The sequence below is a fragment of the Leptonychotes weddellii genome, chromosome 1 (assembly GCF_054177405.1).
Source record: "Leptonychotes weddellii isolate Sample4059 chromosome 1, ASM5417740v2, whole genome shotgun sequence".
NCBI lineage: Eukaryota > Metazoa > Chordata > Mammalia > Carnivora > Phocidae > Leptonychotes > Leptonychotes weddellii.
The window spans coordinates 30,365,849-30,387,511 of NC_138369.1; the positions used below are offsets into that span (position 1 = coordinate 30,365,849).

The 21,663-nt window shown below is 39.5% G+C and overlaps 1 protein-coding gene across 4 annotated transcripts in view; it reads left to right on the top strand.

The window, feature by feature from the left end:
• TAFA1 (TAFA chemokine like family member 1) overlaps window positions 1–21,663 on the top strand; it is a 509,785-nt gene that overhangs the window by 331,187 nt on the left and 156,935 nt on the right. For 2 of the 4 annotated variants that reach the window (XM_081820414.1, XM_081820422.1), the window contains exon 2: window positions 11,467–11,604. In XM_081820414.1, the coding sequence (XP_081676540.1) occupies window positions 11,467–11,604 (138 nt within the window). Of the gene's footprint in view, window positions 1–11,463; window positions 11,605–21,663 lie in introns of all 4 variants that reach the window. The other 2 variants (XM_081820403.1, XM_081820417.1) reach the window with 1 other exon arrangement.

Below are 21,663 nucleotides of genomic sequence, written 5' to 3' on the forward strand. Positions count from 1 at the left end.
GCAGAGAACGCTTCCTGACAAAAGCCTTAATTATAAAATTCAGTAGATGCAAAATGCTAATTTTAATGTTTGTGGAACAGATTTCCATAATGCTTAAGAATTCAGTTAGGAGTTGGGGAGTAATTAGCCCATGGATGCCTATGGATATTCATGAGGTTTTCCGACAGATACTAAAGGAAGAACCTGCGATTTAAGATCACTTCCTGACTGAGCAGGGCTACCCACTGGTGGGCATCAGACCCTAAAGTGAAAATGCTTCTTTCAGAGGAGAGTATTTCTTCCTTGATTATATCAAAGTGTCTCTTAGCCTTCTTGTCTTTGCTTCTCAGCCAAGTCAGAAATGATGTTCCATGGGCATTTTTGTTGTTGTTTAGTTTGAGGAAAAAATGTCAAAGAACAGTTTGGTTTAGAGGTGATAGATTTGGAGTCATTGCATTGCCTGCTTTATTTTGTTGGCTCGACTTTTACGTTTTCCTAATGGAGTTTATGTATAATTACCACCCATGTTCCTGTTAACATCCACTATACTCACCTGCAAAGGATAATAGAAGAATCTCATTTTAAGAGAATAAAGCAAGTTTATAATTGTTGTTGGACTTCGATATCAGAGAGTATTCCTACTTGTTTGCCATTAAATAAGTGCCATGAGGAAACACAGAAAAATGAATAAAGACGTAGGAGCAGATAGGCAAGGATTCAATAAAGAGAACACATCAGACCCACCACTGCATGAAAGGTTCAGACATTTGACATGAGGTCCTGGAGGCTGAAAGGTAAATTCTTCCATCTTTCAGCCTTTCACGATTCTATCCTTCCATCAAAACTTGTGCCAGAAGAAACTGCCTCCAATGTCATCTTTAAAACTAGGTTTCATTTTTTTAGGTTAAACCATAAGAATGTTAGCTTTTATTTGTAGTCTGCCTACTGTGTGCTCTTTGGTGTATTAATACACAACTTTCTAATTCTAATATCCTATAGAGTTGGGCATTTTCCTTATGAGGGACCAGAGTTTAGAGATTACAACTTGTCCCTAGTCATCTAGCTAGTAACCCCCAAATTAGATTATTTGAAATATCATTTCAGTAGTAACATATTCAACCTTTAAGGTCAGTGTTTCACGTAATTTTAGGGAAATTAACATAGCCAGAGGAGTTGCTCATGTAAAATAGGGTTGCCTGTCTCTGCTAAAAATTGTTTCCATGTCATTCCCAGCCTTGAAGGCTAGCAATGGAGAAGAAAATCCTGATAAACTATCACCCAGCTGGACCAGGGATTTCAGTTTAGGCAAAAAGTTGGGGGAGACCCAAGTGGGACTTAGATGAAGAATGTTGAACCTTAGAGAGCAACAGTGGACATAACTATTCCTCTAAAAGCCTCATTTCATTCTAACCTTTGCCTTCCTCAAAATAGTAGAATACAATTTATTTATTCTGCATCATCGGATTCTAAACCATCACTTGGGTTGTCCTCCGTAATGCTATCCAAGGTATCCCTGTTGGAAAAGAGTCAAAGTTCTGTAGTATTTAAAGAACACTAAGGAACAAAGGTGTTCTTCTTATGAGTTCATTGGTGTATCTTTGGGTAAAATTTATTTCCATGTTGTTAGAGCAGTTTTTAAAAATGATTTCTACAGTAGAGTTTCAGCATATCCTCTGTATAAGCCCTTTTCTTCCTTAAAAAAAAATAAAGGAGAAATCTGGGGTGTGGGTGATCAGTTTATTGCAGTATTACATTACTTTTAGTGATCTCATTTTAGGGGAAGAGTGGGGTCTAAATGTTTCCCAGTCATTGGCCTAGACTGAGAGTAAGGATACAGGTGTGAGGAATGGTCCATGTTAGTGAAACTAAAGAAAAACTGGAAAGGGTCAAATTTTTTCTCAGTCATAATCCTGATTCCAACAGTATTACTAATAGCAGAATACCTTTCAAAGCTTACTTTGAGCGAGGTATTATTATAACTGCCTCTACTTATTTAATTCTTATACTCTCTTAGTCCTCAGAACAACCAAAATTAATATTATTATTATCCACATTTTATAGACGAGAACCTTGAGACACAGCATGGAAAATGATCAGAAGCAACAAATCCAGCACTTGAACTTTGGCAGCCTAACTCTAGAATCTGTGATCTTATTCATCATGCTATATTGCCTCAAACAGGGCTGCCCAGCCCCGAATTTGTTCTTTATTCCTACATTCATCTGTCTTCTACATAACCCAGAGCGCTAGGAGGGAGGAGATGTTAATTTGTTTAATCTGAAGCATAAACAAATCAAGCAGCCATTTTGTCCTCCTCTACCAAAACATGCTTAAGGATCCATTAGAGTCTCTCTTGTCAGTGATTTACAGACAGAGACATGTGGAGCTTCCTTCCAGTCTACTGGGCCAATAAAGCATTTTTAACAGAGTCTTAAATATGCATTTCTGACTTCCACTACAATACATTCCAAGAGAACTACTTATAAGGCCTTGATCAAAACGTCCTATAAAAGTGAATGTCAAAAAAATCTGTGCTTTGTCTTAGACCTAACAGCTTTTAAAGAGAGGGACCATTTACAATGAAGTGAAAATGGAAGTATCTGAATAATGATGTTAGTCTTAACATTCCTTGATTACGTTTTATTCATTTCCTCCAAAAGTTGCCCTTGACTATAAGCAGATATGTCCTGGCTTAACTTTTAAATGAGGACTGAAGTTTCCTTATGGTTACTCTTAATTGCTATTTCGTGTTCCAGTCATTTCATGTAGAATGAAAAGTTTATCTTTTGAACATTTTGGCTCTACCCCAAACCAAAGGGATGATTTTTCTGGCAAAAGCTGCATCTATCATTCAAGTTCATTTTCTTAAAAGATCACATAATGAATATTTGGGTAGGAAAAGTTCCCCCAAAGTGGATTAATTTATATTCAGTCTTTCTTCTTTTCCTTTCATTTCTTCTTTGTTTACTCTTTCTCCCCCTCACTTCTTCCCTTCCTTCTTTCTTCCCCTGATTCCTTCCTTCCTTCCTTCCTTCCTGCTTTCCTTCCTTCCTTCCTTCCTTCCTTCCATCCATCCTTCTTTCCTTCCATTATTCAGTCATTTAGCAAATGTGGAATTCCTACTCTTATGCCAGGCACTAGGGATAAAGAAGTAAACAAGATGCAATCCCTGCTATCACAGAGTGTCCAGCCCAATGGGATAGACAAGCAGTGAACCAAACATTCCTGCTAGGAGATACGCTGCAAAAGAGAAGTTTGGCTTGTGAAGACATCATATCATGAGGATCCAAAGCTAGTCTTTGGGGAAGAGGTTCATTCAACAAATATTTACAGACCAAACATAGGCCACATTCCAAGTTGAGTACTAGGGATAGAGTGATAAAAAAGAAAAATTGCTGCCTTTACCCTTTACAGGAAAAGCAAAAGATTATTTGAAAATGTCAAAATAATACATTGTGAATATTATTCTGGGAGAATGTGAGGTTGTAGAATCTTATAGCAGGGGAATCTAACTGCCAGTATGGTTCAAGGACACCTAAAGAAGACCTGAATGATGAGTACGAGGGCAAAAATAAATAAATAAAATAAAAATAAAGTATAGGGTTTAGACTTATATTCTCTCTCTTTTTATTTTTAAGATGATTCTCTTTTATTCCAACTTTATACTCTCCCCTAGCATTTCCTTTCCCAGAAAACCTGGTATTGTGATAATTTTTTTTTTTAAAGATTTTATTTATTTATTTGACAGAGACACAGCGAGAGAGGGAACACAAGCAGGGGGAGTGGGAGAGGGAGAAGCAGGCCTCCTGCGGAGCAGGGAGCCTGATGCGGGGCTCGATCCCAGGACCCTGGGATTGTGACCTGAGCTGAAGGCAGACGCTTAACGACTGAGCCACCCAGGCTCCCAGGTATTGTGATAATTTTGAATTGCTTGGCCATGCTTTGTCATTGACACGAAGCCATCAACACCAAACTAAACTACTGAATGTCAAATTCCCTGGCAGATGAAAAGGATCAGACACTAGCAATTTCCGTTAAGTGCCCATTCTTAAATGGCTGACCCAGTTTGTAGCCCAGAGCTATCCATTGGCTTGGTGTGAGCTCTCTTAGATGACCATTCTGGGAGCAAACCCTGTTTCATGATGCCAACCTTCAAGTTTTTACCATCTGCTTGCCAGTCATTTCTAACCTCATCATCTCTTTCTATCTTGCCATATCATTGTCATCAGTGGGGACTCTTTTTAAAAGAAACGTTGCCCTTAGCAATTCATCTTCTTTGTGTTTCCTCGCTTGTGCAGGGCAAGACAGTGATGCATTGAGCAGGGAAGGAGGGATCATTGCTAGGAGCATATTGGGCTTGGCATTTTTTTAACTTCTCCAGCTCAGAGAGCCCTGCTGCTGCCAGAAATAATCTTGAAATGCTGTCTTCCCCTGCCCCCCCTTTTCGGATATTAGAAACTTCCTCTTCCTGTTAAAAATAGGTTTTGATAATCTACTCAGAGGTCTGACAAACACAAGAGAAAAAGCAGAAAGGAAAGTGGAGAGCTGCCCCGTGGAGCTTCCCTGCAGGGGACTTTGCCATTGCCACTTGGGTGAACATGGACAAAGGGAGTGAGAAGCAAGGCCATCATTTAGAAAATTTGTGGTAGAGGGAGAACAGAAATTGATGTTCATCTAACATATCTAACATTTTTCGACTGACCTGTGTTAGCCGGGTAATTGCCGCATTTACCTTCTAATCTAAAAGAACAATGGGACCCCTTATAAAATGTGATTTAGGTTATAAGACTAATTTCTTATTTTATCTTAGATGTTTTCCCATAGACAAAGTCAAGTGATGATATGAGCAATAATCTGGAAAATCTGAATAGTACAGACAACCTTTATACTGGCTTGTTCTTTATGCCACATTCTTTGCCATTAGCTAATAGGTTACCTCACCATCATATTTGCTGGAGCTACAGATGCTGGGTGAAATCCAGAAAAGAAGCCATTTTCCATATAATCCATAAGCAAAAAAGGGAAGCTCAATTTTCTGAGCACTTAAATGACTGCTTTGAGGGGCCATAGCTCATCTTGAAATCATTTTGACTTGGATTGAGATAAAATTTAGGAATGGATTGGCATTGGCGCCAAAGCAAAGTCTGAAAGACATTTACATGACAAATATTATCATTATGATTTTGCAATAACCTTGGCAGTTAGGTTTGAAAGGACAGTTCACTAGGTAATCTTCAAAATGTAGATAAAATAGATTTAAAGGAAAAAATTTCTAGTTTCCAGAAAGGGTTATGACAAATCTTACATATCAGAGACAAAGCTGAGGAATGTTTTCGTTTCCAGTCCCCTTTTTCAAAAAGCCAGCTAATGAAGACAATAGGTAAGTTAGACTACAGTTCCAGAGGGTCTTGAAAAATTCTCTCCCTATGGTGATAAAAGAACTGAGCCATTTCCTGTCAACCATCTAATATTTTTATTTCTCCAACATAAGTCAGTGGACCAGGATTTCATGGTCTGGATAGATTGAAAGATTAACTTGCTCTGGTTGACTATGGCTAGGTCAGTCACAAATATAAACCTTTGGATTCAGGAGATTTGGCTATGACAGGTCTAATCAGACTTTCTAAATTTTAGGGTCCTATGGGCTCCAGGACCTGGTTGCATATTCCACATTGGCATACCTAAGCAGCTGGTGTAAAATGAAGCTATAGTTGAACCTGTCAAGACCAGATGAGCTTGTTATTTAGAGCAATACCTCTCTGGCTTCCCATGGGCAAATCCATCATCCATGAGCCCAAGGAAGACGTGGTCTGGGGTCACTGACTTTATACACAAGGTTTTAATGAAAACGGAGCACTTGTCAATTTCCAGTCACTGAGTTCTCCTGCCCTTTTCAGAGAAACATCAGCATGTATGCTAGGCCCAGGTGGGACTGGAGAATGAGCACTGCAAAGGGGATCAGAAGATCTGGGCTCTGGTCCACATGCTGCCAGAGAATAGATATCTGGTTAGTTAAAACATGGGCTAGTTTTTTAACTGCTCTTGATCTCAGTTGCCTCCCCTGTAAAATAGGGGTAATCATAACCTCATTGGATTTTAGTAACCATAAAATGAATAAAGGGTTTATAATGTATCTTTCATGGTGTCAGGAACATAGTAAGTAGTCAAGTGGCTAACTCCTGTATTACCATAGTTATCACCACTAGTTATGTAGCTGTGTCGCTTGTTAAACACTTGTTAAATACTAATAATACTATGCCAGACAATTTTTAATAAATAAACAGTAGGAGTCCCTGTCCTTGAGGTGGTTATATTGGGGGGAGGGGGACATAGAGACAATAAGGATAATAAATACATTAATTACATATAGTAATTGAAAATCACAAATATTCTGGAGCTGACACAGGTAAGGACGTGAAGCAAAATAAGGGAGATCATGAATGCTTTCTAAGAGAATTATGATTTTGATAGGGTAGTCAAGTGAGACTCTGAAAAAAAAATGACATTTGGGCAAAGATGTGGAGAGAGTGAAGGGGAGAGCCAAAGATTTGCCATATCCCAGGTGAGGCACAGTTCAACTTGTCAAGAAGACCAGATGAGCCTCTTATTTAGAGCAACACCTACCTGGTTTTAGAGTAACACTCAAGAGGGACCATGTCTGCCATGTTCAGGCAATAACCTACAAGGAGACCCGTGTCCATGGAGCAGAGCGATGGAGGGAAGGGTGGTAGCAAATGGGGTCAGAATATAATTGAGGGAAGAAGAGTGAGTTGGATATTTAACCTTGATAACCTTTGTAAGCAAAGTGTTGACTTCCTTTTGGAAGTTCTTTATCAACAAAGAATGACAACTCATGACAAGACGCGCAAACGCAAAGTTGTGGAGTCCAGCAGACCAGTTCATACTTGTGTGATTTGGGTCATGTTATTCAACCTCTCTGAGTCTCAGCTTTTCATCTGTAAGGTGGGGACAAAAACTTGCAGTTGCTGAGAGCTTTATAAATAATGTAGGTAGAGTGCCAGGTACAGTGCCCAGCATCCAATCAGAATTCAGTAAACATCAGTGAGCACTGAGCTGACCCGGAACTGTTCCTTTGGCTCATCTACAAGAGTGTTAGGAGAGACTGGCTTTGGGCCTCCAGTGGCCACCTCATTGTCCACATTGTTTAATTCAGGGCAGTGATTTGGATGATTTGGCATGTCTGTCATTGACTTAACTATAAGTCAAATGAGATTCAAGATGTATCCTAGAAGCTTTTCTATAGCTTGTACCACATTCATTCATGAATGTTGTTCTAGTCTTATATTAAAGCCAAGTGGTAACTTTAAAATTGGTGTTATTTTCATGAAGTATAGAACCAGCAATTACTGAATTGACTAAGGGTACTTAGAGCTGACAATTACAAGTTAAAGCAACCTGATTGCAGGTATCTGGGTTGAGGAGTGTAATGTGTGATTAGCCTTATTGTTTCATTAACTCTCATCCCAATGAAGGGCATGTGGCAACAGTGTGAATTTCTTCCCATGTTCCAAATTCAAGCCCCCTTACTTTCTGCTCAGAATTTTGCGTTGGCCTTTTATTTCTTCTGCTTCACCACCTTGCACTTCTCCACTTCCTCCCTGGGGGGGGGGGGTCACTCTTGAACAATATCTAGATCCTATCAGTTCTTGGCTTCAAAATCCCCATTAGTGCCTCAATGAAACAGAAGACTCACACCAAGTACTCTTTCTGGAGAGGGAAGTTTTCTACAATTTCAGGTCCTTACTTCCATCTACTCTAACATCTTTTTTTAAATGCCCTGACCAGCTCCTTAGAGAAGTCTGGCTCTAGGACTGGAGTAGGAAACATACAAGATGAGCCTGAGGCATCTTGTAGAGTTAGAAAGTAAGGAAGTGCTCAAAAAAGGTGAGGAGTGCGGGCAGTACAGGGAGACAGGACACAGAAACCAACTGAAGGAATTCACAGTGGCCAGGGCTGGACTATTCTGAGCAACAAAATAATTAATGTAGTATTGGATTATAACCCAGTGTGTAAAATAAAACATCTGTGAGTCCATACTGATATAAATGATCGAATAAGTAAGTAGATGGGAGGGAGGAGACACATCTGTCATGCAGACGAATTCCCAGTAATTTTAGTAGATATTGTAACCTCACAGAGGTGGAGCATAACTCTCTACTCCCTAAGTGTGGGCTGCACATAGTGACTTCTTTCCGAAGAGGACAGTGTGGAAAGACAGGGAGGAGAGTAATGTTACAGTGGGGGAATCTGACGAGCACTACCTTAGCCAAGTGATCAGGGTCAACTTCAATAGTAGTAAGTCATGTTGATAGTATGTACCCTTGATATGATGTGATGAGAATGGCACTTTCCCTCTGTGGTCCCTGTGTTTCCCTCAGTCTCATCATAAGAAAAGCATCAGATAAATACCACCTGAGGGACATTTTACAAAATAACCTGAGCAACACTTCTCAAAACTGTCAAGGTCATCAAAAAGGATGGAATGTCTGAGAAACTATCATAGCCAAGAGAAGAAGCCTAAGGAGATAAAACAACTAAATATAATGTGGCATCCTGGATGGTATCCTGGAACAGAAAAAGAGACATTAGATACAAACTAAGGAAATCTGAATATAGCATTGACTTTAATTAATAATCATGTATTAGTATTGGTTCATTAATTGTAACAAAACTAGCATACTCATATAAGATGTTAATATTAGTGGAATAAAAATAGGAAATTATAGGCTGTGGCATATGGGAACTCACAGTACTATCCTCACAAATTTCCTATAAATCTAAGACTATTCTATAATTAATTAAAAGGTTATATTTAAAAAAATGCCCCAACCTTTCACATTAGTGAAATGCTTTTCCTTCGTCATGGCCTGTTGAAGTTCAACCTTTCATCTCCCAACTTAAGAAGCCTTTTGAATTCTTTAAAAACAAATGGGTATCTCCTTTGACCTATGTCCACAGAACTTGGTACTTGCTTTGTGGTGCTAATTTTAAGTTAATGCACTTATTTCTTCATTCATTCAACCAACAATTACAGTGTACCTACAGCAGTTGTTGACAATAAGGCTAACCTTGGCCCTGACCAAGCTTTCAATTTGCCTGTGGTCACAGACTCGTGGATACAGTTCGGTGAGGAAATGTGTAAAGTGCCAAGAGAACGAGCAGTGGTGGGAGTGAGATGTTCTTGGAGGAACTGACCTTTGCACTGAGTTCAAAGAAGGGTTAGTGAGTGCATTTGAGCTGTAGGTGGTGGGTAGAAGGATGAGGAGTAAGAGGGAATATCCTAGGAGAAACCATATTTGCACAATTACTGAGGCAGAAAGGAGGGTGACATTCCCAAGGAAATATATCATCATGGCCAGATATTATCATAGGTAGCACATATGGACTCTCTACTATGTATCAGGCTCAATGCTAACCCCTATAGTTATGTTGGTTTATCATCATGCAACCCTGTGAGGGAGGTGTTAATATTATTCCCATTTTACAGATGAGGAAACTGAAGCACTCAGTAAGTAGCAGAGCTGAGATTCAGACTGAAAGAGGCTGACTCTAAAGCCCAAACTCTGCCCTCCCGTTGAGGGGAGGCAGAATTAGTCTGCCTTGAAGCAGAGATTCTTGTGTTTCTTTCCTATTAAACCAGGATTTCTCAACCTGGGCACTGATGACATTCTGGACAAGATTGTTCTTTGGTGTGGGATCTTCCCTGTGCCCTGTGGGATTTTTTAGCGCATCCATGGCCTTCACCTGCTAGATGCCAAGAGTACCTACCATCCACCAGTAATGACAATTCAAAATGTCTCCAGATTTTTCCAAATGTCACTGGTGGGGAGGGTGGATAGCAAAATCAAGTCCATTCCTGCCCCTGCATTGAGAATCACTGCATTATATTGTGGATTCTCAGGATAGGATGAAGCTGGGTCTTCGGTCTTTCCTGTCTCCTCTCTTCCTTCCCTCCTCTCTTTTTCTCCAGTGTTTCCTAAGGCCCACCATGTATGGGCTGAACACATGTCTCTAACAACTTATAACACAGTAACTTGTATATAGTGATTGCTTGACAAATGCTTGCTGAATTTATGCCAACTGAATCCTAAATGTTCTGAGTCCATTCTTGTCAAATAAAATATATCCTGGGCGCCTGGGTGGCTCAGTTGGTTAAGCGACTGCCTTCGGCTTAGGTCATGATCCTGGAGTCCTGGGATCGAGTCCCACATCAGGCTCCCTGCTCAGCAGGGAGTCTGCTTCTCCCTCTGACCCTCCTCCCTCTCATGCTCTCTGTCTCTCATTCTCTCTCTCACAAATAAATAAAATCTTAAAAAATAAATAAATAAATAAAATATATCCTTCCTGAACATAAAACTTGATATTGAGAAAGTTAATTCCTGGTCTCCAGTCACTTGGAGTATCTTTTGTGTTCCTAAAGAACTGTCCTGCATGCTGTCAAGAGCCACCTGAATGCTCACCAACATTCAGACAGACCCAACCCTTCACCTGTTAAGAACCTAGTGGAGAGTGATATACATTATGTTGCCAATAAATGTTGAATGCATGGCTGACCTGTAGCAATTAAGTGAAACCATATGCCTAGCTCTGTAATTTGAGATGCCATTTAAAGCACATACCTATTTTCTCCAGCAATTCCTTCTACCATTTTTTGGATGGGAGATCTGGATTTGGCAAATGACTCCCCAACTAGGTTTTTTATTCAGCCCCCTGGAGAGTGAGCAGGCAGTGGGAGGGAGAGTTAATTTCTGGGCAGTCTTCCTGCCACCCACTGCAGGTTCTGTATGACTGGCGTGTCAGTTGCTTGTCATTAGTGGGAGGGAGCTCAGAGAATTCTAAATGGAAAGATAACACAGGAGTGAGCTCCCATAATATAATGCATTTAAATCAAGTAGACTCTTTATTTTGTGTTAGCTCCAGGCATGCGTGCTTCACTGCTTCTCAGTATATACAGCCTAGAATCATCGCCTCTTGAGGGCTATTCATCGGGGCTCTTTTTTTTTTTTTTAAAGATTTTATTTATTTATTTGAGAGAGGGAGACTGAGAGAGAGAGCACATGAGGGGGGGAGGGTCAGAGGGAGAAGCAGACTCCCTGCCGAGCAGGGAGCCCAATGCGGGACTCGATCCACAGACTCCAGGATCATGACCTGAGCCGAAGGCAGTCGCTTAACCAACTGAGCCACCCAGGCGCCCTCATCGGGGCTCTTTGTTGCATTTGAAGTATGGTGCTGTAATACCTGTCTTCTCCAGGACTGTGCATACCTAGCATATGGTCTTGTAGACATGTGTAAATAGATGTTAATAGAGAGTGGACGGGAGAGAGTCCCGCAGTAATTATGCTTCATGAACACTCTTTCTGTATTTTCTCTCACTTTCCCCAGCCCCTCCACACATACCCCCACAGGCCTTAATGGCCACTGAATTATTTCTAATCAGTGTCCCTGTTCTTTCTCTCTTGCCAGAAGGAGGGACATGTGAAGTGATTGCCGCGCACAGATGTTGTAATAAGAATCGCATCGAGGAGCGGTCGCAAACAGTCAAGTGTTCCTGTCTACCTGGAAAAGTGGCTGGCACGACAAGAAACAGACCTTCCTGTGTTGATGGTAAGTAGCTGGTTTTACATCTCTCTTTAGGTGTTTATCTAGGTGTTCACTGTCTGTAATAGATATATATATTTTTTTGTTTCACCTATATATGGTTCAGGATAACCAACAAGGTGCATCCAAAGCGCTGGAAGGTTGTACAAATGCCAGTCCTCAGCATAGTTAGAATTCTTGTTTCTCTGGCTTTGTGACTTTCACATGGCTTATTTTATTGTTTTTTAGAGAAGGTTAAGGTAATATAATTTCTCAAGTCAAGAAATTGAAGGGTCCAGGGGCACCTGGGTGGCTCAGTTGGTTAAGCGTCTGCCTTGGCTTGGGTTGTGATCCCAGGATCCTGGGATCGAGTCCCTCATCGAGCTCCCTGCCTGGCAGGGAACCTGCTTCTCTCCCTCTCCTCCCTGCTTGTGCTCTCTCTCACTATCTCCGTCTGTCTCTCTTTCTCAAATAACTAAAATCTTAAAAAAAAAAAAAAAAGAAATTGTAGGGTCCAGCTCATTTGGGAAGTGATTTTGGATTGAGGTTTTATTTAATGATGATGGTGACAATGGTACTAAAGATAACATTTATTCAATGCATATTTAATGAGCATTTACTCTATGCCAGACAACTGCTCTGGGTGCCTCACATGCATTCATAAACAAATAGAGGTGCTCTGAATATTCACCATGTGCCAAGCACTGTCCTAAATACTTCTCATGCATTACTTTATTTACTCCTCCCAAGGATCCTAGAACAGTTACCTATCACTGTGTAACAAATGACCCCCAGCAGCTAGAAACAGCAAACATTCTCTCACAGCTCCTGGGGGTCAGGAATTCCACTTAGCTGAGTGTGTCTGGCTCTGGGTCTCTCACGCAGTTGCAGTCAAGGCTTGACTGATGCTGGAGGATGGTTTCAAGATGGCTCACTCACATGGCTGTTGGCATGGACCACAGTGGCCTTCTTTTTTATAATCTAGCCTCAGAAGTTACACTTTACTATTTCCACAATATCCGGTTGGTTATTTAAGTCATCCCCATTCAGTGTGGGAGTGAGCTATAAGGACTTGAAGGCCAGAAGACAGGGATCATTGCAACAGATACACTTTTCCTCCTATTTTAAACATGAAGAAACTGGGGCTTAGAAGAGTTATGTAATGTTCCATTGGTCCCATGGCTGACAAGCTGTAGCTTGACTGACTTTTTTTTTTAAAGATTTTATTTATTTATTTGACAGAGAGAGTGAGAGAGAGTACAAGCAGAGGGGAGTAGCAGAGGGAGAGGGAGAAGCGGGTTCCCCACTGAGTGGGGAGCCCGATGCAGGACTTAATCCCAGGACCCTGAGATCATGACCTGAGCCGAAGGCAGATGCTTAACCGACTGAGCCCCAGGCCCCCCCTCTGCTTGACTGACTCTTAAGCCTAGAGTAACTGACTGTAATACCAAGTCTTGACCACCATCTTTAAAACAACTTTATATGTGCTAATAGTGAGTCCAAGGTTCAAAAGGACCATAAGTATCTCTCCCCATCACTATCTTTCATAATTTTAGAGCCAGGTATGAGGTGATGTTCAAATTCTTCAGTAAGAAAATCAGGACTCAAGTGAGTCATTTTTCAGGGTCACACAGTAGCAAACAGAACCCAAATCTCTTGGCTTAGAATCCATTGTTCTACCTCTAGAAACAGATAAAGCAGGACACCTTCTAGATTGGCTTGTGTTATGTTTTCATTATGAAGTGGTTAGAAAGAGAAACACACTCAAGCTAGACCAAGGAAAGTTATTTTTTTAAGAAAAGCGAAGAATCCTGGGGAGTCCATTTCCTAGAAACCTCATGGAATCCATAAATTCTGCCAGCAGCCGCCATCTTGTTTTCTTTGTTCATGGGACACACTCTTTCTGATCTCTGTTCCCTCCTTCTCCTCTGTGTGGACTGGTTCCCTCTTCTAAGATTTTAGCTTTCGAATTCCTATAACTTATGGGCTGGTGTGAAGCTGTTATTTCCATGATGCCAACTCCAATCTCATATGGCATCACAATACAGCCCAAATATATTTGACTCGTCTCCTGTGTTTTATTTATTTATTTATTTATTTTTTCGTCTCCTGTGTTTTAAATGCATTCTCCAAAAGGACCAAATATAACTGGCCCAGCTTGTGTCGCATGTTAACCTTTCATAACCAATCAACCATAGCCAGAGAGCTGTACATGGGGCTTGTTCACCTTACCATTGTGTACCATGGTAAGGTCAAGCTTTTTTTTTTTTTTTTTTTTTTAATTTTTCTAAAGGATGAGAAAAAGCCAAGTTTGGGAATATACTATTATCAGTAAATTCTCAATTAGTACATTTTCAGGGGTCATTTGGCACTATCTGGAGACATTTTTGGTCTAGACATCTCTTGCAATTAGGGGGATATTATTCACATCTGGTGAGTAAAAGCCAACAATGCTGCTAAACATCCTATAATGCACAGGACAGCACCCACAACAAAGTATTACACAGCCCCAAATGTCAATGGAATTGAGGTTGAAAATTTGCGCTTATGGTTATTTATTTGTTCCAGATCACAGTCAACATCACATCTCCTCCAATGCAGGAGAGGCAAGCAGTTAGACTAGAAATGCCACTTTTTCACTTGTAGGAGGAAACTCTTGGCCTTTGAAGCCAACGAACATTATAAAACCATGATAGTTTCTCAAGCTGTCTGCCAAAGAAAGCCTCGAGTCTGTTCATTATGAATCTCCATTTTGTTTCCAGTTCATTTTTTTCCTAATGATCTAGAATTAGAATTGCCTTCAGGATTTGGATGTAAGACATAAAGAGCAATACACTGTTTATTCTGGCAGAGGGGGAAATGGCATCTGGCCCTAAGTTTCTATGAGAAGCTCAGCCACATAATGGGAATATTCTGTCTCTCAGAACAAGTTTATTTGACTTTGGAAACTGAATCCTTTAGTGTGGTAGGTTCAGGCAAGAGGGCTATTAGTCCCTATCTTCCAAGCAAAAGTCAATAAATTATAGAGTATTCTATGGTGTGAACCTATAGCATTCCACTCTTCTAAAATCCTTGAATCCATTGGCATGCATGAGAAAAGTGCTGCTATGATCAAAATTTTTTTTTATGGCCCAAATCTCTACATGCAAATGAAAAAGGAAGTGCAGACATAAATTAATAATTCCAGTGTAGTTATTAAGATCATGAACTGTGCAATTAGACAGACATGAGTGGAACTCAGCTATATCAGTTACTAATAGAATTACCTTGGGCAAGTCACATATGCTTTTTAATTTGTTTCTTGGCTGTGAAATGGAGATGATAATTATTTTGACTTGTGGTGAGGATTAAGGAAGTCATGTGTAGAGTTTGTTTTGCATAATATCTGGTTCCCGTTACATACTCGCTAAATGTTGGTGTCTCTTTCCTATCTTACTAGTAAGTGTGGGTAATGCTTAGAAAGGCACATTGTTTTCCAAAGTTTTGTTGCATTTTAATTGTAGCCACCATCTTTTCCTGGAACTGCTTCTAACTAATTATCCTGGATATCACTATTGCTGGTGAGTCAGCTTCAGGAATGTATGTTTCTTATAGGAATTTTGAAAACTGTAGAAATAATCCATACATTAAAGGCACACATAATATTATTGCTCAGAGATTATCATTATTTTGTAAGAAAACACGTACATGTCCATTTAGGCTTAACCATCATTAAAAAGAAACTCACATGGGGGGCGCCTGGGTGGCTCAGTTGTTAAGCGTCTGCCTTTGGCTCAGGTCATGATCCCAGGGTCCTGGGATCGAGCCCCGCATCGGGCTGCCTTCTCCGCGGGAAGCCTGCTTCTCCCTCTCCCCCTCCCCCTGCTTGTGTTCCCTCTCTCACTGTCTCTCTCTCTGTTGAAAAATAAATAAAGTCTTTAAAAAAAAAAAAAGAAAGAAACTCACATGGCAGGTATTTTACTAAACTAAAATGTCATAGTACTCTTTTATCGACAGCTTGTTTCATTTACCATATGACAAACATTCCCCAACTTAAAACATATTCTTCAAAAACATTATTTCTAATAGCTGTATAGGGTTTCAGGGGTGGATACAATTTCATTTATCTAACCATTTCCTCCACTTGGACATATTTATAGTGTTTCGTGCATTTCCCTTTCTAAGCCTAAAAATGGATAGAAACCAGCTTCTCCCCATGACAGCGGTTGACAATCCATATACCATATTTGTCCTGAACATATATCCTGTTGTACATAGTGCATTTCCCATGTAACTGTTCCAATTGCTGTTATTTACTTGCCTCTGAAATTACAGGTCACTTGCCTTCCACAGTGTTTTGAAACTGGAGAAACAGCTATGATTTTAAAATAAGCATATATTCTATTATTCTAAGATTCAAAATCAGAGACCAGATGATTCAAAATGGGACATAAATTTTAGTCTTCAGTGTAATCTTAGCAACTTATCCAAAAATAGAATACAGGATTTTGGGAGAAATTTTTAAAGAGTGGGCTTTGAGTTTAAAGAATGATCTTCTATTGCTTAATAAGTGAAAATACCAAAGAAAAACACTCAACAGCTTAAATATTGTGATAGGTATTTATAAATATTTTGAAAAGCATTATACCCTTGCACGTGTGCCTAGCACTATTCTGACCGGATATTAAGTCATTACACTGATTCACACCGTCTCGTGTATTGTTAATTATTCTCTAACTCTAGAGAAGGGTGCCTTCCTTACTATCTTTGTTAACAGTAATCAAAATGATGGCCAAAATGTTCTTGAAGGCTTACCCTGTACGTTTCTTTGAGGTCCTTCGAGTCTGTACGTTCATTTAATTCTAACCCCAACTCCCAAAGGTGTCTCCTATTATTCCATTTTGCCAGTCAGAAAATTGAGGCATGGGAAATCTGTGACTTGCTCAAAATCACGCAGCCAGTAATGACAGATCCAGAAGTCCAGTCTGGGCTCTCTGACTCCAGGGCCCTATTCACCAAGTGTGGGCAGACGAGGATGTAGCAAAAACACACATTCTATTCCAAAGCCTTTCGTGTAAGATACCAAAATCCTGGGTGAGAAGGGGCAGAAAGTCCAACCGTGTGCATATTTTCAGAAACATTCGGTCCTTCAGGCCATGCCTGCTCCTTCCCCTTTTTGTGTCAGACAGGACTGATTAATTGCCCTTTCTGAGGTCATGGCCATTGAGTAATTAGAAGCATTTTTATAAATAATGGTTTCCGTTATATGGAATGACTGAAGCATCATTGTTTAAGGCATAGAGGGACAAAATGACTGTTTTATGGAGAAATTCTCATGCAGTTTTCTCTATTTAGGATTTTATTCTCATGCAATTTATGTCTGTTGGCGACTTAGAAAAATATGTGAAAAACATCCTTATAAGTACTGGTTTGTAGAGAAGTTCTCATAATTCTCTGTGGATTTGAGCATCACTCTTATTAAGAAAAGTCTACATGATAAGTTCATAGGCCTTTCCTTTCATTCAGTGTAAATTCTGATCATTTCTCTGACTGATTGCTACAAACATGACCTGGTGTTCTTGTCTTTTTATACTGGATATCAGCCAGAAGTGACTAGCTTATATCACAGAACTTTTTAACTTTCACAACTATAGAAATCCCACATTTTCTGTTTGTCGCTAGGATTAGTGTATAGTTAATTTAATGAAAAAATCTTCATACTCCTTCCTGTTTCTGTGAAGACAAAACCCCACCATATAAGAGGATGTTTTGCTCTTGACTCATCATACATAGCCTATAAGGTAAGACCAAGCAAGCAAGATACACAGAGACCCAGATGCAGAAAAACAGTTAGACTTACAGGGAAGGAGACAGGGAGACTGGACATACAAAGAGGAACAAGGAAAGGAAGGTTCAGAGGAAAAAAGTGATCAAAGGGAGATGAGACAAGGAATGCTTAAAAGGATTAAAACATCTATCTATAAAATGGCTTTGTTCATTTTTTTCCAAACAATTGTTTGTATTCACTTTCACAGTTTATAACTAATTTTAACAAAATAAGATTTATTTGGTAGATTGGGACTTGGAATTTTTTTTCAAGTTGCATTATATGAGATTCCAGAACCCAAGTATCTATAAAAATTGCTTCTGGAGATTGCTCCTTTGGAAAATACAAGATAAAATTTTCTTGCCCACATAACGTCGTAGTCTCTAGAGACAGCCATGGTGGAGAAAAAGGTCTGAGAACTGAAGGAAATTTGAAATTTAGCAATAGTTTTCTATAGAGTAGTATGAAATACATATGAGAAATACCGCGTGTAATAGCCCCTTCTTAGCCATCCAAAATATGATAGCATATGAAAGCCTCTGAGAAGTTCTGCAGAAAAGAAACTTGTTGAACTTGGACCCATTATGTCCCAGACTTCTTTGACTAGAGAACCTTTTTCTCTGTAACATTTACTTGTGCCCTATAAACCCAGTGTTCCATGAACTGGACTTCAGGCCATGTTAGTATAGACTATATAGACTATGTCTTTGTTTTTGTTTCCAGGGATGTATTCTCAAATACATCCCTTTTGAGGCTGACTGATAATTCCTATGCCAATAGCTCAGTATTTTTTCTTAACACTGGCTAACCAAACATTGCACAACAGGTCTTGGTAGTAATGTGATTTATAATATCCCCGTGACATGTCAGGCTGAACTACAGTTTGGAAATCATCTAGGGACCTTCCAGAGCAAACATTGTATGAAAAAGCTTAAGCCCTTATTTTTATTCACAAATATTAGATGTTTTAGAGGACAGGGAAGATGACCTATTTTGGTTCTGCCATTTGTTACTTGTCGTCCCCACACAATGAAATACCAAGATAATGAATCGCTGTGGTAGATCAGGGATACACGACACAGCGGTAGTCTGGGGTCCCTTCATTACCATCTGTTTGATACCTGCCTTGTTCTTTCTTTCTTTCTTTCTTTCTTTCTTTCTTTCTTTCTTTCTTTCTTTCTTTCTTTCTTTTAATTTTATTTTATTTTGTTATGTTAGTCATCATACAATACATCATTAGTTTTTGATGTAGTGTGTAGTGATCCACGATTCATTGTTTTCGTATAACACCCTGTGCTCCATGCAGTACATGCCCTCCTTAATACAGACTCTAGCTTGTTTAATAGACGGGATGGTGAGCTCAGTTGACTTCATCAGGAGGCATTTCTGAAGACAGATTCTATTGTTATTGAAGAGGGTCTACTAGAGCATCATTAGTAACATTGTGGCACATTCAGGCATAATTTCTAAATTACATACAAATGTTCTTTTGCTCCCTCCTTGGCACCTAATCCTGTCCAGGTATGTGAGGTATCCAAGTCTGCATTAGCAGGAGGAATGAGAGGAAGGATGTAGAAGAACTGTCAAAGCTTTTTGTACCATCTAATAAAAGGTCTGTCTCTATGTTTTGTTCCTTTGCATAATAAAGAGAACAGGAATTCAGTCTTCAGATATCCCCATACTTCTGAAACTAAGAAGGGATGTCATTTTTTTTTTAAGTTTAAAGCAGCAGTTTCCAGCTGACAGCCCAGCCACAGAAAGTACCTTCAGACCTATTCCTTAGGTTGGCAGAGTAGTGAAATGGACTGTGTGCCTTTGGATGGGATACTCCAGTATGCACAGACCTCGCCCCTTTCTATGAAACCTGGCTCTGGCCCATTCATGTGACCTGCCGGATCCCTAAAGATCAAGGGAATCCCTGCCTCCTGGCTCAGAGTCATTTCCCTACTGTTCTCAAGTTAAATAAAAAAAATTAATTTTCTGGAAAAAATTACTCTTTGATATATATAACCTGGCATAAATAGGAATATACATACACAAAAACAGCAAGAAAGGAAAATAAGAGTAATTCTTCTCTTCCCCTTGCCCACTGATTCCTTCACATCTTCATTGCCAGAAGCAACCACTGTCACCAGATTTCTGTGTGTCCTTATAGAAAATATCCATGCACACACAGGAGACACACATATACAACCTGATAAATCAAAACGCTGTTATAAAAAACAAAAAACAAAAAAGGCTGTTATATAATTTAAAAAATGGTCTGAACCTGTATTTTTGTGTGTGTGTAAGAAAATGGCTGGTAAACATGGAAAAAAACATTCAACATCACTCAATTGAAGAAATGTAAATTAAACACTGAAATGTAGTGTTTCATCAATCCAATAGGTAGAGATAAAAAGTTTGGTAATACCCAGTGTTAAGGAGGCAGGAGAGAAAAATTATATATAAATCATACTCTGTGATAAACAGCTTACAAACTCAGTTAGTTAGCCACTTTTCTTTATTTGGTTCACCAAAAGAGAAGAAGATAAATAGGTAATTTTATAATGAGACTAGATGTTTGGGGAACATAATACAAATTACATGCATTATAACTGTGCACAGTGACTTTATTTAGCAACGATTCTTGTATACATAATGCCCTCCATTTCTTCAATAGGATCAGGTTCATGCATCTGGGTATCATCTAAGAAATCCTCTAAGGATCTTGATCTCATTTCCATGGCAAAACTATATGTGAAAGTATATTTAGTGCATGTACTTGGACATGAATATAGTAAATCCCATTTTAATGTCAATCAATGTAGCTACTCGGGAGGTACAAAATTCTCTACACAAATATGTGTAGTGGTATGTATGTCACGTGTGTGTGTGTGTGTGTGTAATCATGGTACAACACACCCCAAACTCTTGTCATTTTTCTAGTTCGGAATGTATTTGGTTACACAGAATTCCAAATTCATTAAGGAAATTTCCCGAAAGTAGCTCCAAAGCCATCGGTTTCCATTATTTCCAAAAAGCTTAGGTGTTTTCAAATACCCGTTCTTGTCTGATATGAGAGCACTTTTAATCAATTCTTATTTTTTTTCGGAAAGGGGGAAAAATGTTGTTCTAAATCTAAGGAGTCAGCTCCTCCCCCATACCTCTAGCTGGGCTTCAGCCTAGATAAGGCAAGATTTCAGGGTTCTGTGTTATTAATGTGCTGTCCATATGAATAATGAGCAAGCCTTGTGAATTATTTCACACTTCTAGGAAAATCTATAGCCCTGTCCTTCTGCAATAGCACTGGAAGCTGCTGAGGATATCCGTACATTTCTTTGTGGAAGGTTCTGATAACTTCATCTAAGGATACGGTAAAACTTATGTCCCCTTCTGAAGACTGTGTAGAAATTTATGCGGATGAATAATATTTTGAAAAATTAATGATGTATTCCTCAATCCACCCAAGCTACTGGGATTTTTGAGGACCAGACCCAACCCAAACAACAGAACATGAATCATCCATTAACCAGAGAATAGAGGCCCGAATATTTGGTGTTTAAGTTCAAAAGCCATTCCAAGACTCAGATATGTAATGGAAGGGTTCATTTATTCCTGTCCTCAGAGTAATATGATGAGTCAGCTTAGGGAGGGAAAAAGGAACACTTGGGTAGGAAAAATGTGGTCCACCGGAGCCAAGGCTATCTGCCACTACCACTAGAGATGTGTGTCACCACCTACAGACTCACCTATCCAATCACCAGCCAAGAGAGCACTGTACCTGATAGCTCAACACACTCTCTTCATATCCTTTTGGTTGCCTTCCCAGGAAAACCATTCACAAACAGCATCTAGCATATTGAACCCTGATCGTCCAACAGGAGTCATAATCACCAGTGTCCTAAGGCCTCCTTAGGCTTCCATGCTGCAGAGGTGACCTCCAGGATGCTAATGAATTCCAGGAGTGAGAGGAGAGACCTGGACTCCCTAATCAGTGGAGTGGACACAGAAAGGAAATTTCATGCACCAACTACATAAAACTAAGTTTCCAACCCAGCTAGGACGTTGGTGGAACACGCTCACCTTCCCCAACCTACCTATCTCACTTATAATCCTTGATATCATTTGGTACTTTCATTTTTGCATCATTTATTTATTTTATTTTTTTAAATTTTATTATGTTATGTTAATCACCATATATTACATCATTAGTTTTTGATGTAGTGTTCCATGATTCATTGTTTGTATATAACACCCAGTGCTCCATTCAGTATGTGCCCTCTTTAATACCCATCACC